Source organism: Hemitrygon akajei, chromosome 13 (assembly GCF_048418815.1).
Source record: "Hemitrygon akajei chromosome 13, sHemAka1.3, whole genome shotgun sequence".
In the NCBI taxonomy this organism is placed as follows: Eukaryota; Metazoa; Chordata; class Chondrichthyes; order Myliobatiformes; family Dasyatidae; genus Hemitrygon; species Hemitrygon akajei.
In genome coordinates, this window is record NC_133136.1 from 81205398 (window position 1) to 81220789 (window position 15392).

The 15392-nt window shown below is 39.5% G+C and overlaps 1 protein-coding gene across 3 annotated transcripts in view; it reads left to right on the forward strand.

Annotated features, from left to right (window-relative positions):
• The first annotated feature begins 580 nt into the window (after window positions 1-580).
• Window positions 581-15392, forward strand: part of LOC140738002 (transmembrane anterior posterior transformation protein 1-like) — a 106692-nt gene continuing 91880 nt past the window's right edge. The window contains exons 1-2 of one of the 3 annotated variants that reach the window (XM_073064949.1): window positions 581-778; window positions 11199-11329. In XM_073064949.1, the coding sequence (XP_072921050.1) occupies window positions 634-778; window positions 11199-11329 (276 nt within the window). In that variant the 5' untranslated portion in view covers window positions 581-633. The remainder of the gene's footprint in view (window positions 779-11198; window positions 11330-15392) is intronic. The other 2 variants (XM_073064951.1, XM_073064950.1) reach the window with 2 other exon arrangements.

Genomic DNA, 15392 nt, shown 5'->3' on the forward strand with positions numbered 1-15392 from the left:
GGAGTAAAGTGAAAAGGACCTAGAGAGCAAACAAGAATTGTACCCTGTCTCCATTTGGGTATATTAGAAATGAGGCTGAGCAAGCAACATTCAAAATGGAATGTTTATGCTAAATTGTAGAAGCGAGGAAATAACGATAAAATGTTATTGGAAGGAAGTAGAACTTTTACCGTATGTGTTAGAAATATTCAGTAAAACGGATGGCTTCTGTGGAAAGAAACAGAATTAACAGTTTATGATTTTAAAAGATCTTTTATCAGACCAATAAGGCTCTGATGAAAGATTTAACACCGAGACCTTTTTAATGAACGGTCATTAACCTGAAATGTTAGCTGTTTCTCTTCCCACAGCTCCTACCTTATCTGCTGAGCTGTCCCAATATATATTGTGTGTTTTATTTCAGATTTCCATGATCTGCAGATTTTATTTTCGGTGTTTAACCGGACCCTCTTCAACGGGGAACCAGCCTACCTACCCCCCGACTCGACTGCAAACCGCTTACCTGGGGCATTTGCACGCGCAGTAGGCGGAGCTGTCCGTTCATGCGCGTCCTTTCGCGAGCCCAGCCGGTCACGTGACGGCGTGTTTTTTTTCTCTCTTGTGTGTGTTTTCCCTTCCTCCTCCCGTGAGAAGATGGCGGCGGTGCCGGAGAGCGGGGACAAGCAAGAGAGCGAAGAACAGAGCTCTGACCGAGGCATTCACCGGACGGAGACGTTAGGTTTCTATGAAGCAAAAGGCGAACCAAGCAAGCACGCGGCGAAGAAACGGAATCTGTCAGGTGAGCCGAATGTGCTGGTGGGCAGGTCGGTCGATGGGTGTGCGGGCCTTGGTGGTGGTAGCGCTGCTCGCCCCAGCGTTCCGGCCGGCCGCTGCCGTTCAGAACCCCGCGAGGTGTCCTCGAGCCAACCCTGCACCGATCGTCCCGTAGGAGGCCGCTCCAGGTCGCCCGGCGGTGACAGCTGTCAACGTCCGTCTGACAGGCGATCGCCATCGAACATGGATTGGGCAAAGGCAAAGCTTTCTCTTTGACGATAGTGGAACTCAGTGAATGCACAAGTCCCTAGTATGAGCAGTAGGCTGGCAGCACTCTGCCACTTGCATGCGGGTAATTTGTCATCTTAATTAATGGGCGGGGGGAGGAGAAAGGACGATTCCAGTATAGAAACAGTAATGCAGGGCTTTTTTTGCAATGTCACTTAAATATCTCATCACCTTCAGAACTAATGTTCTGCTTAATTTTTTTTTCTTCAGAGGTTGACAATTTGCTTGATTTTTAAACAAAAAAAAACGCAGATGCTAAGAAATCTGAAATAATAGCTAAGTGCTGGAAATGTTGAATAGGTCCTCACTTTCTGCCGGATGGGTGGGAAACACTTTAGAGATTACTCCATGAGCTGTTAAATTTATCCGGAACATCTGGATTTTCTAGCTACATTGCTTGTCTATTTCTATGTGTAATCACTTGGATGTATTCTGGGTTTTGTTGTCAAGTCTGTTATAAAACTTAGTTCTATTCATTTAATGGGAATGTTAAATGATAAATCATCATATAATTAGTTGTTGCACCTTTGAATGAAAAAACAGTGTTTTCCCTCTTATTTTGGAAAGGGAGTGGGAATTATAGGTATTGATGCCAGGGTTGACAGTTTTTGTAATACACTATTTCCCTTGGAAAGTGGTCAGTGAAATATTATTGAACCACTGCAGCCTTTTCTGATGAAGTCTTCTAATATTGTTAGATAGGGTGTTCTGGAATTTAGGCTCAATAACAATGAGGAAACTAATATATTTTTAAATGAGGATGGGTTGAGGTGTGTCTATTTTAATGCAAGTAGAATCAGGGACAAAGATGATGATCTTAGAGCATGGCCCATACATGGAACTGTAATATTGTGGCCATTACAGAGACTTGGTTATCACAAGGACCGGACTGCCTGCTGAATGTTCCAGGGTTTAGATGTTTCAGAAGGGACTGGGAGGGAGTTAAAGAGGTGGGAGAATGGCATTGCAAATCAGGGATGGCATCACAGCTGAAAAAAGGGAGAACATTCTGAGGGGATTTTGTGTGGGTGGAAGTCAGAGAGCAATCACGCTATTGGGAGTATTCGATAGACCCCCCCCCCCCCCCCCCACAATAGCAGCAGAGAGGAACAAGTCAGGAGGCAGATTTTGGAAAGGCACAAAAGTAAAAGGGTTGTTGTTATGGGTGACTTCAACTTCCCTAATATTGATTGGCACCTCCTGACTGCAAAAGGTAGATGGGGTGGAATTTGTTCAATGCAAGTATCAGGAACTTGAGATGAAGAGTCCTTCAAAGTGAGTCCCATAGGTTGTGGGAACATTTCAATGATGAAGTGAAATTATGGCCTCTGGTTCAAGAGCCTCATGGTTGAGGGGTAATAACTATCCCCAAAGCTGGTGGTGTGAGTGCAGAGGCTCCTGTATCACTTTCCTGATGGCATCAACAAGAAGAGAGCATGACCTGGGTGGTGGGGGTCCCTGATGATAGACTTTGCTTTCCTGCAACAATGCTCCGTGTAGGTGGGCTCAATGATGGGGCCTACTTTATGCATGATGGACTGGGCCATATTAACTACTGTTTGAAGGATTTTCATTTAAGGGCATTAGTGTTTCTATACCAGGCAGTGATACAGCCAGTCAATATACACTCTACCACACAGCTATAGAAGTTTGTCAAAGTTTTAAATGCTATGCTGAATTTTCACAAACATCTAAAGAAGTAGAGCAGGGGTGTCAAACTCATTTTAGGTCACGGGCCAGATTGAGCAAAATGCAGCTTCATGCGGGCCGGATCAGTCGGACGCGTGCGAACGCAGCTTTCGTTGCCTCTATTTTTTCATCCTGCTCTCATGTGTCTCAGTCTCTGCTATAACTACAAAGTGTTTCACTTTACAAATTCCATTTCTTATGAAGAAGACTCCCGAGCAAGACTGCCAAATAAACACTAAAAACCCTGAAAACCTGGTACCTGAATAAACTCAGCATTAGCCATATCATACGCCATAGGCGCTTCGATTACTGGGGCCAGCTTTAATAGTAATTAGATATTATCTCGCGGGCCAAAGATAATTCCACCGCGGGCCGGATTTGGCCCGTGGGCCTTGAGTTTGACATATATGAAGTAAAGGATCTGCCATGATTTCTTCATACTTGCACTTCCCACTGAGGAATTTAAAGTTGCTGACCTTCTCCACCTCTGGTTACCTGAAGAGGATTAGCTCAGGAACCTCTGGATTCCTTCTCCTGATATCAATAATGAGCTCCTTGCTCTTGTTGACATTGAGTAAGAGGTGGTTGTTATGGGACCACACAGCCAGATTTTCAGTCTCCCCCCGATATGCTAATTCGTCACCACCTTTGGTTTAGCTACAACAGTGCTTTCTTTAGCAAGCTTAAATATGCCATTGGAGTTGTGCTTAGCTACAAAGTCATAAATGTAAAGCGGGTAGAGCATAAATGTCTCACACAGCCCTGTGGTGCACCTGTGCTGATGGAGATTGAGGAGGAGATATTGTTGCCAATCTGAACTGACTGTGGTCTGCACATGAGGAAATCAGGGATCCAATTGCACAAGGAGGTATTGAGGCCAAGGTCTTGAAGCTTATTGAAATTTTTGAGGGGATTATGGTATTGAAAGCTGAGCTGTAGTTGATAAAGAGCACCATGATGTTTGCATCTTTGTGGTCCAGTGTTGAGTGAAGAGCCAGTGAAATGGCATCTGCTGTGGACCTGTTGCATTGGTAGACAAATTGGAGCAGATCCAAGTCACTCCTGTGGTAGGAGTTGATGTGTTGTCACAGTTGTTAAGAATCCTTCATTGATTCAAGTTTAGTCTAAAATAACCACTTTGCCCATGAGATGGTTTTCTGGAGATCATCACAGCCCTCTTGTGACTTTCTTGATCGCCAGACTTGAATGCATCTGATCAGGCATGCAACAGATTGTGGATTTCATGGTTCATCCAGGGCTTCTGGTAGTGGAAAACTCTGAATAATTTAGTGGGGACACAGTCATCTATGACTTTTTTTTATAAAGTCTGTGACAACTGTGGTGTATTCAGATACACAAATGAGTCTGTGAACATGGTACAGTTCATTGACTCGACAGAATCCTATAACCACTCCTCAGCCTCCCGTGATCACCTCTTTGTTGTCCTAATCTCTGGAACTTTGCTCTTTAATCTCTGCCTGTATGCAGGTAGGAGAAAGATAGCAAAGTCGTTGGATTTCCTGAAATATTGTCTGGGCATGGAACGGCAAGCATTCCTTATCTTAATATGGTAATGGTCTAGTGTGTTACATCCTCTAGTGCTACAGGTTATAGGCTGGTGATAATTGAGCATGGATTTCTTCAAGCAAGCCTGATTGAAACCCCCGACTGTGATGCACTGGGAAGGACTGTTGTTCGGTGGCAGCATCATGCAGAATCTCAAGCACTTGATTATAGTTGGCTGCTGGTGGTATGTAAACTACAGTCAAGATCATGAAGAAGAACTCTATTGGTCAATAGAATGGTCATAAACTGGTCATAAATGGTTGTGCAATGAAAGTGAGCAAGAACAAAAAGAGCACATTTTTTTGAAAAATAATCAACAAAAATTGCTGTCAAATAGTTTGATGTTTATTTCAGGTAGTTCCAACTTAATTGCTGCTAGTTTTGAGGTTTCATAGATTACTGATCAGCATGGAAATCCATTCAGTGATGGGCAGTACAATGGATTCTGGTTAATTAGTCCACCAGCTAATCGGGACAGCCACTTATTTGGGACAACTCTTAAAGAACAAAAACTAATCAAGAAAATAGCCGGGATTCCATTTGCTTATTTGGGACAACTCTTAAAGAACAAAAACTAATCAAGAAAATAGCCGGGATTCCATTTGCTTATTTGGGACACTATACTGCTTAATTGAGAAAGGAGACTGTTGCCAAGGCTTCTAACTGGTGTCAGTTGTATGCACTTGTGTAACCATTAAACTACTCTGTGCTTAGAGGTTTTCAAATAGTGTCAGTTGTGTGTGTGCATTGTGTTCAAAAACAGTGATGTTTGTCACTGAGAGTTGGTGAATAATAAGCAGTAAGACAATTCAGAACTGTTCTGCTTACTGTGGTTTCAAGCACCCAGGCTTGGAGATGCCAGATGTGAAAATTGAACAATTTCACTGCTTCAGCAAATTAGAATCCAAATAATTTGAAGGTATCAACAATCATCTTGAATGTAACAATGAAAATGATGATTTGGAGGATGCAATTGTGTAAAGGCAAACTATTAACTGCACTAGATGTTTGCACTGATTTTGTTCATTTACAGTCAATCAAAACAACACAGCAGGTACATTGGATAAATTCCACTGTTGATAATTTTTGGGATCTGTATTTCAGTTAAATACATAATTTGTTACTCAGTTAGATGCTAGTTTGTCTTTTTTGTTTTTAACTATTTCCATGAAACTTCAACTAATTTGGGCAGCTGCTTTCTTGTACTGGTTCCAATGTGTCCCAATTAATAAGAATCCACTATGTGTTAAACAGTTATGGCCAAAGCGTGCTCCTTTTTTGGCATTAACAATTTGCCCATGAGCAGTAACACAGTAAAAGGCAGAATATTAATAATGGAAACAAATCATAGCAGAACAACTAACAAAATATTAGTTCATGTATATTTCTTTCCATTTGTCTCAATGAGAGGAATGTATCAGCTAGGCTATCTATTATTGCTCAATTTTGTAGGAGTGATGAAATATGTGAAGAACTGGTTAATTTGATAATGTTATCTGAACACAGCATAGGGGTTGAAATGTGTAAGGCAGTAGTAAAAGAATTGTCTGCTCCACAAATTAACCTTTTAAAAGTAATTACTGTGACAACTGATGGTGCACCCAGCATGACTGATACAGAGGCAGGTTTTGTCAATGTTTGTAAAATCTGTTGAACATCCAGTGATGGGCTTTCATTGTGTAGTACACAAGGAAGCTTTGTGTGCAAAACCTGGCCTTATGGATCCTAAAGGAATGATGAAAATCATAAACAAGCTATTTAAAAGAGAACTTCAGAATTTATTGAGCGGGGTGAATTCAGTGTGCACAGAAATACTTATGTACAAAAATGTTTGTTGGTTTAGTGGATGTCTTGTCCTTAAACAATTTGTATGAAGTGCTTATGTGAAATTCATTTATCTTGACGAATGAAAATTTTCTTGCCAAAAATTGCGTGATGTATGGTTTTGTAGTTTGACAGGTTTTCTTCGATTTCTCTTGAGCACCAAATTACAGGGATCTTGCAAAACACATGATGTTATGTTTGATAGTATAACACCTTTGAAATCAAACTGGAAGTATAGCACTTTAAAATATTTCCAATGTTCCCTTTCCTAGGTTATATGAGGTTATACAGTAACATTACTATTTAGAAAAGATTATTTTTAAAATGTGTTTTTAGAAGATAAGTATTAATATTTTGAGCAGGTTTTCTAAAATGTTTCATTTAGTTCAGTCTGTCTCTATTTTTATTAATTGTAAAAGAATGAATTCACACAAGTAAGCAACAGGATTCATCCTTTTTCTTTTTAAAAAAAGTCCATTATTAATTGCTGTTACTAATTCATTAATCAATGATAATATCTACTCAACAATCTTAATATTGTGTCGTCTACTAAAATTTTCAAGCACATCCACTTTTTCCAACAACTGTTTTCTTTCTGATGTCCAGGCAGAAATATTATCTTCCATTTTATTCACTCTGTCAATGGTGTCTCCCATTGTTTCTTCCAAGTTTTTAATTTTCTTGTCCATTTTGTCCTGTCTTTTCATCATTTTATCAAACATAATCTTCATATTTTTAATATCTTTTTTTATTACTTTTAATGCTTTTAATTCATGCATTATTTGCACCAAAGTTTTTCTTATGTCTCCATCACCTCCAACCTCTTCCTGTTGCTCTTCTTTGTTTGTCTCTTCATCTGATTTATCCAGAGAATCTGATTTTACCTCATCTTCACTTTCACTTTCAGTTCCAATCGTAGCTGGGATTTGTAGTTTGGGTTGCTCGTGTTTGTGCATGCCCTTTCCTTCACGCATGCGCAATTCCTGTTGCTCTTTTTTTTTGGAAACTGTTGATGTTGCCGCAATTTCCTGTTCTGTATCGTCAGAGGTAAAATGCGGTTGAGTCCGAGGCTCTTTCATAGCGACCGGCCTTGATTTTTTTCCAACTTGTGTTGTCTTCAAAGTAGTAGTTTTCTGCTTCTGTTTAGGAGGCATATCTTAAGACAATCCTGAATAGTTTATAAGTAGTTTTTAAAAAGTATTTACTAACTTCACTTAAGCATTATTTTACTGTTTTTTTACGGGAGAGCTGGATTTCCATGTCTCGATCCTATGTCATCACATGACTCCCCCCAGTCCCTCACTTTTATTCAAAACAAATCTTTCAGGTAATACTTGTGCTCCAGTAGGCACTTCAGTCTTATCTCACTAATACAATTGTCGTTCATTTGATGTCCTTGATGACTTCGTTATTTTTCTTGGCTCTGATATTTTGTCGTCATGTCCTCAAAAGTCAGAAAAAATGCAGATGCTGGAAATCCAAAATAAAAACGAAAAATGCTGGAAACTTCTGAGTCTGACATGAAGTTGAACTTATCACAAGTGTAATTGGAGAAGTCTTGATCTTCCGTTGTAAACTGCACAGGCTATTATCTGACATGAGGATGCATCACAGAATATTGAAAGCATGGAAGGAACCCATTAAGCTTGTCAAGGCCTTACTTTGATATCAACAAAATAGAGAGAGTACAGAGATTTACTAGAATGTTACCTGGGTTTCAGCAGCTAAGTTACAGGGAAAGGCTGAACAAGTTAGGTCTTTATTCTTTGGAGCGTAGAAGGTTGAGGGGGGACTTGATAGAGGTATTTAAAATTATGAGGGGGATAGATCGAGTTGACGTGGATAGGCTTTTTCCATTGAGAGTAGGGGAGATTCAAACAAGAGGACATGATTTGAGAGTTAGGGGGCAAAAGTTTAAGGGTAACACGAGGGGGAATTTCTTTACTCAGAGAGTGGTAGCTGTGTGGAATGAGCTTCCAGTAGAAGTGGTAGAGGCAGGTTCTGTATTGTCATTTAAAGTAAAATTGGATAGGTATATGGACAGGAAAGGAATAGAGGATTATGGGCTGAGTGCGGGCCAGTGGGACTAGGTGAGTGTAAGTGTCGGCACGGACTAGAAGGGCCGAGATGGCCTGTTTCTGTGCTGTAATTGTTATATGGTTATACTGCTGTATGTAAAAACAATACCACTTCACCCTCTGCCATAGTCCTGCAAACTTCTTCCCTTCAGTACTTGTCCAGCTCCCTTTTGAACACAACAGATCAACACACCTTCCACTGCTACTCATTAGGTTTCAATAGGTACATTTAATGTCAGAGAAATGTATACAATATACATTCTGAAATTCTTCTTTGTAAATATCCACAAAAACAGAGGAGTACCCCAAAGAATTAATTACAGTTCAATGTTAGAACCCCAAAGCCTTCCCCAGCTCCCCCTTCTCACGCACAAACAGTAGCAAGGCAATGACCCTCCCTTCCCCACCAGCAAAAAGCATCAGTGCCCCCCACCAAGCACTCAGGCATGGCAGCAAAGCATCAATAAAGACACAGACTTGCAGTACTCTAAAGACTACTCGTTCACCCAGTATTCAACATACCACAGGCTCCCTCTCCCTAATAGGGGAAAAAGAGGTGTTCTGTTTTACAGCGAGAGGGGAGACATAACAAAACAACTTGCTGATTTATGCTGTTAAAAGTCTGATGTGTTGCTTTTTCTGAGCTCTGTGCCTCTGGGCACATTTTGGGTATCTCTCTAAATACATCTTCTCTGCTTCTATATATAATTGGAAGTTTTGGTCTAGAAATTCTTATTTATTATATTATAATTGTATGCAATATTGGTTAGGCTACACTGGGTTATCATACTTTTTTAGTCACCACAGTATGGGAAGGATGTAGTAGCATTAGCAAGAGCATAGAATAAATTGGCCGGAGTATAGGGTATTTCTAAAAATTAAATGTAAGAGACAGCATCTGTGGAGGGAAATGGACAGTTGATGCTTCAAGTCAATACTCTTCATCTGGATTTGAAAGGTTTTGACCTGAAAGGTTGACTGTCCATTTCTCTCCACCAAAGCTGCTCGACCTGATTTCCTCCAGCATCTTGTGTATTTTTTTGCTCCCAATTCCAGCATCTGTGGTCTCTTGTGTTGCCTGAAATGGAGTTTGGGTTTGTTCTCATTGACATTTAGGAGGCTGAGGGTGACCTTTCAGGTTTATAAGGTATGAAGGGCATTAATAGGGTAAGTGGTCAGAGTTCTTTGCCCACAGTAGGGGAATCTGAAACTCAAGAACATAGAACTAAAGTGAGAGGGGAGAAGTTTAAAAAAATCTAAGGATGGTGGTTATATGGAAGAAGAGATAGCAGAGGAAAATACAATTACAATACTTAAAATGCAATTGGACAGGTACTTGGATAGAATGGGAGCAGAAGGCCTAAACCATGAAAATAGGATTAGGTTACATAGACCTCATGGTCAGCATGGATTGATACAGAAATGTTCCGCCATTGCCTCTCCACAACAAGCGTCCTATAAGCAATGGACAAAGGGGAATTGAGAATCAGTGAACTGAAGGAAGTCAGCATTGGTTTAAAACAAAATCATTTAAAAGTTTTAAAGAAAAGTAAAGCAACAAATATACACAGTGAATGGCAGGGCCCTTTGAAGGGCTCTTGAACAGAGGGAACACATGTAGCTGATGTGGTGAGGAAGGCAACAGCATGCTTACCTTCATCAGTCGTGGCATTGAGGATAAGAGTGGGATGTCATGTTACAGCTGTACAAAATGGTGGTACTGTTGTACTTGGAGTACTGTGTGCACTTCTAGTCATCACTTCTAGTCATTATACTATAGGAAAGATGTGATTAAGCTAGATTCACAAAGATGTTGCCTATATACTGTAGTTGGGCTTGAGTTATCAGGAGAGATTGGATAAACTAGATTTTCTTTTCCTGGAGCAAAGGAGACTGAATGGTGACACTTCCTTGAACTGTAGAGTCATCATCTCCAGAAGTATGATACCGAATAAATACTCAGCTTTATGAACAGATGTTAAATGCTATTCATGCTCTGAAAACCGGAGCTTCCTCCAGCTGTCAGCTTTTCTTGTACATGTAGTTAATCTATACAGAAGTTTCCATGTGGCACTCAGTATATATTCCATAGGAGTTTCCCGTGCATCTAATTATTAGAGTGATTTTGCTAAGCAAAAATAAAATACATTGTAGTACCCCTTGCTCTGATTACACCAGATTTCACCGTTATCAGAATCTTGAGGTCACATTCTATAGAACTGACTATTTCTCATTATTAAAAATAGTGTTTTTACCTGCTGTCAGATAGTTTGCCTAACCAACTGTGTATTTGTGTGTAGTTGGAGTATTGTGTGCAGTTTTGGGCTCCTTATTTTAGAAAGGATATTCTGACATTGGAGAGGGGTCAGAGAAGATTCACAAGCGTGATTCTAGGAATGAAAGGATTACCATATGAGGAACGTTGGCAGCTCTTGGGCTGTATTCCCTGGAGTTCAGGAGAATGAGGGGGGATCTCATAGAAACATTCCAAATGTTAAAAGGCCTGAACAAATTAGATATGGCAAAGTTATTTCAATGGTAGGGGAGTCTAGGACAAGAGGGCACGATTTCAGGATTGAAGGATGTCCATTTAGAGCAGAGATGCAGAGAATTTACTTTAGTCAGAGGGGTGGTAAATTTGTGGAATTTGTCGCCACGAGTGGCGGTGGAGTCCAAGTCATTGGATGCATTTAAGGCAAAGAGAGATAGGTTCTTGATTAGCCAGGGTATCAAAGGATATGGGGAGAAGGCAGGGGAATGGGGATGACTGGAAAAATTGGATCAGCCCACGATTGAATGGCAGAGCAGACTTGATGGGCCAGATGGCCTACTTCTGCTCCTATATCTTATGCTGTAGCTGTGCTCCTACTTCAGCCTTTTTTGCTAAAGTATTGCTATTCTGCAAAACATTAGTTTTGCCTTAACATCCTTCATAAATAAGACAAATAACTGAGGAAGAAACAATGTTGCTAATACTTATTAAAAAATTTTTTTGTCCAGATCTATCTCTGCTGAGATTTATTAGTGCTGAATTAACACGGGGATATATTTTGGAACACAATGAAGCCAAGTACAAAGAAAGGAGGGAGAGAGTATACACTTGTCTACGAATTCCTCGGGAATTGGAAAAGGTATAAATATTTATTTTCTTTCAAAGGTTTTCTGACTTAAATTTACCTTGCTTTAGCAGCTGTAATACATCGTCACACATTAAATGTGTAAGTGCTCGCAGTATATTGGTAGCAATATCTGCAAAGTATTCTCTTAATTAGTGGCCTACCATTGATTTTAAATGGAAAAGAGGAATGAATAATGCAATTAATTTCTTCATTGTTTGACAGTTTGTTAGACATAAAGAGTGTGATCTATAAATTATAATTGGTGCAGTTTTTAAATCTATGTTAAATTTTTTTATGATCTCATTGTGTTTTCTTCCTTCCATTATTAGAAACAAAAAGGTTAATGTATTACTGCCACCTTTATTCAAGGTTAATTACATGGTAAATTACATGGTGTAATTGGTGTAATGGCACTCATCATAGTTGCGCAGCTTTGTGGTTGTACAAATAATCAGCCACTGCTAATGAATAAATACAAATTAAAAATTGCTAATATTTTATTGATTTACTAATGTGTCATTTGAACATGTTTAAGTGCATCCCATAACCTTATGCACAAGCTGATGCCAAGTGATTCTTGTTCTGTGTCTTCAGTTAAGTTTGGTACATTTACATTTTGCGTCAACAATATTGTCTCTAAGGTTCCAGTGAAGTTTGCAGTTCTTCGACTAGTTTGGCAATCAAGCAACATTAATTGTTCACCAATAGGGAAGTATATAACTATAATCAGTTATAAATCATAACAAGTTAAAATGCAGACAAGGTATCGCATATTAAGATTAACTGTGCATAAATGTTTCAAGATTAATTTGGTTATCTGCTAATCTTGAGGAAGAAACAATGTTATTTTGGACCAAGTGTATATTAAATGGGATTTCACCTATCTGTATGTAATGCTGTTATTGACAAATTTAAGAATTCCAGGGGGAAAAAAACGGTTTTTAGGGGTAGCAAGAGGATGTAGTTTGCTAAAGCTTGAAATTGGTTTAGAATCCTCTAATGTAGTGATTTCCTAAGGGGGCACTAAGGGAAATAAAAGTCGTTGGGGAGCGTTCAAGATTCTTGGGGGGGGGGGGGGAATAGTAAGCAGCTCCCTAACTTGAGGCACAAGACCTGTTCAACCATTAGTAGAGTAGACACTTTGGAAAAGAAAGGATGAGGCACTGGAACACAGGAAGAACCATGATTCTGCAGGCAGTGAACACTCATCGTCACAATGCATCTGAATCTTGACAATCTCCTCCGACCTTACCAATCAACGGACATTATTTGGGGATGCATAAATTAGAAGGTGCCCAACAGTTACCCTTGACTCGTGGCATGGAAAGATGAGTTCATACAGTCAACAATTGTTAAGTCAAGTACACCCCTTTCAACTTTCTCTATAGATCTATGGAAAACAGGTTACGCAATGATACAGCACTGGCTGGAACCAAATGGTGAAATAGAGCCAATCAGTAAACCTGCCGACCCCAAGGATTCCTCTGAGGTGTTCAAAGTATCCTCGGCTTCATACATGCGGTAAAAACCATATTTGGGGTTATGAGACCTTGTGTAAATGGTTAATTGGTGCTAACTTCAATAGTATAAAGGTAGATTGCCGTACACCAGTTGTATCCCTACTAACATTCAAATTCCAATCTGAATCCTTGTCAATGTAATTTTTGCTGTTGTGATCATTTTCATCTTTGCCTCACTCTTCTTTTGCGTGATGCTACCAACCGTGTCAATTTGCTGCCGTCACCAACATCCGATAGGCATTTCAAGTTTGTGTTAATTTTTATTTTAATTTAGACCGGTTAATGATGGATAAATATGTATGGTGTGATCTCTGTGAGTCTGAAGGCGGTGAAGCCTTGAATTCTGATCCTGCTAACAAACAGCAGCTACAGAAAGTGCTTAAATACAATGTTACATACCTGGAGTATGGTTTTATTCCATTCCCATCAGATAAGAGATGCCCCATGTGTCTTACTTATAAGACACTACTGTCTAATGAAGCCATGGAACCATCAAGATTGTAGAAACATTTCCATAAAAGATACCCTGAAAAAGCTATTTATGGTACTACTCAGTTCCAAAGATGAAAGAAGCAATTGAAAAGTGTTGCACACTCAAGTCATTTGCAAGTAAGATAAAATGACCTTGATCATTGCTTCTTATAACATTTCCAAATAATAGCAAAGTGTGGAAAATCTTATACATTGGTGAACGATTAATAATGCCTGCTAGATCTGAAGTGCTTACCACTGTTCTCAAAATGCATACGTTTTTGTATCAATGCATACCATTGATTTTAAAATCAATTCCTCTGAGTAGTAACTCTGCAGCTCATCATATTGACAAAATGAGTGAAGACATTGAGTATCAACTATGCACAGAGCTGAAAAAAACAGAATTTGGGATATTACTGGATGAGTCAACTGTGCAAGATAATGAGGCATTGCTATTGGCATATGCATTGTTTATCAAAAATGAAAACGTTTATGAAGAGACTCACTTTTGTAAAAAGTTAAAAACAAATGTAAACAGAAAATCAATCTACGATGAGCTCAAAATGTATATTGAGGATAAAAGTATTCCAATTAGGGAACATGATTTCTTGTGCCACAGATGGAGCACCATTAATGACAGGTTGCCATGCTGGTTTAATGGCATTTATTAAAAAAGAAATTGCAGGTATGTTTGCAATCACTGTGTAGTTTATCGTCAATATTTCACAGCCAAAATCTCAGTCAGTGGCTTCTTCAAACATGACTCTTGCAATATCTGCTATCAACAAAATAAAACTTATTCATTAAATAGCAGAACATTTCACCCGTTATGCCAAAATAACAACAAAGAGTTTGAATACTTGCTTCTTCACACTGAAGTACGTTAACTGTCAAAAGGCTGCTGCTTAAAGCATTTCTTCGATCTTTATGGCACTGTGATTGAATTTTTGCTCAAAATTGACAAGAACTTGGGAAACAAGATCAAACTTCTATGTGGAGATGTGGCATACCTAGCCAATCTGTATGACAAAATGAACAAACATTCTAACTTTGAAACTGCAGGGTGAGAATTTCAATTTAATCCAGGCAAAAGTGCAGTGTTCACTTTTATTGGAAAATTGGAAATAAATGAGCAAAACGTTAGGAGAAGAATGTTCTCACAGTTTCTCTGCATGAAAGTACGGCACTCTCTTTCACCGAAGGTGATTTGTTAGAGTACTTGCTTACAATTACTGTTACTGAAGAAGGATTTTTGGAATCTATTCAATTATTTGAATGATCTGGAAATTCTGGACTGGGTAATTAACCTACTTCTTTGCAAGGTGGAAGAACAGGAAGAGAGCTTGCAAGAAGAAATTATTGAAGTTCAGAATGATGAAGAAAGCAAATATGTTTTTTCAAAAATGTCAGCTTTTGTGGCATGTGGCTACACTGTCATATGAAGTTTCTTGGTCTTTGCAGAAGAGCCAAACTGCTCTTCATTGCGCTTTCGTCCTCCTATCTTGTTGAAAGAGACAGTGAGCCACAACTTGAACCTGATATTTTGACTCTTGCTCAAAGCCATCAAGCTCACAAGCTCAAGGATCACAAGTTAGAGCTCATCTTGAACTTGTCTGTATTTCATGCCTGGACCCTCGGTCTATGTGAAAGCACACACCACCTTCCGAATGTTGCTCGAAATCCATTTCAAACAAATGGGCCTCCTATGGGAGTATTGGTTCTTCCCCCTTGAAACCATTCATCTGCACAAAGCACCTTTAGCCATCTTCCCTCCTGCCTTCTCCCAGCTCCTACCAAAAAAAAAGACCTCAACCCACACCAGTGTCCCTCACAAAACCTTCTCCCAATTCCACCATCCTGATTGGCTGACACCACATTCCTAAATTTGACCAACAAAGCCTCTGATCTCAGCTCAAACCCAAACAGGCTGAAAGCAGAACAGACTACTCTTACAGAACTGCTAAAATGAAATCCCTACAGCATAGCAGTAAAAATCTTAACTAGGGTATTACATCAGCATAAGGTAGACATGTTTTTACACTATGGGAGAGCTGGAAAGTATTTTGTGCCTAAGAGGGGCA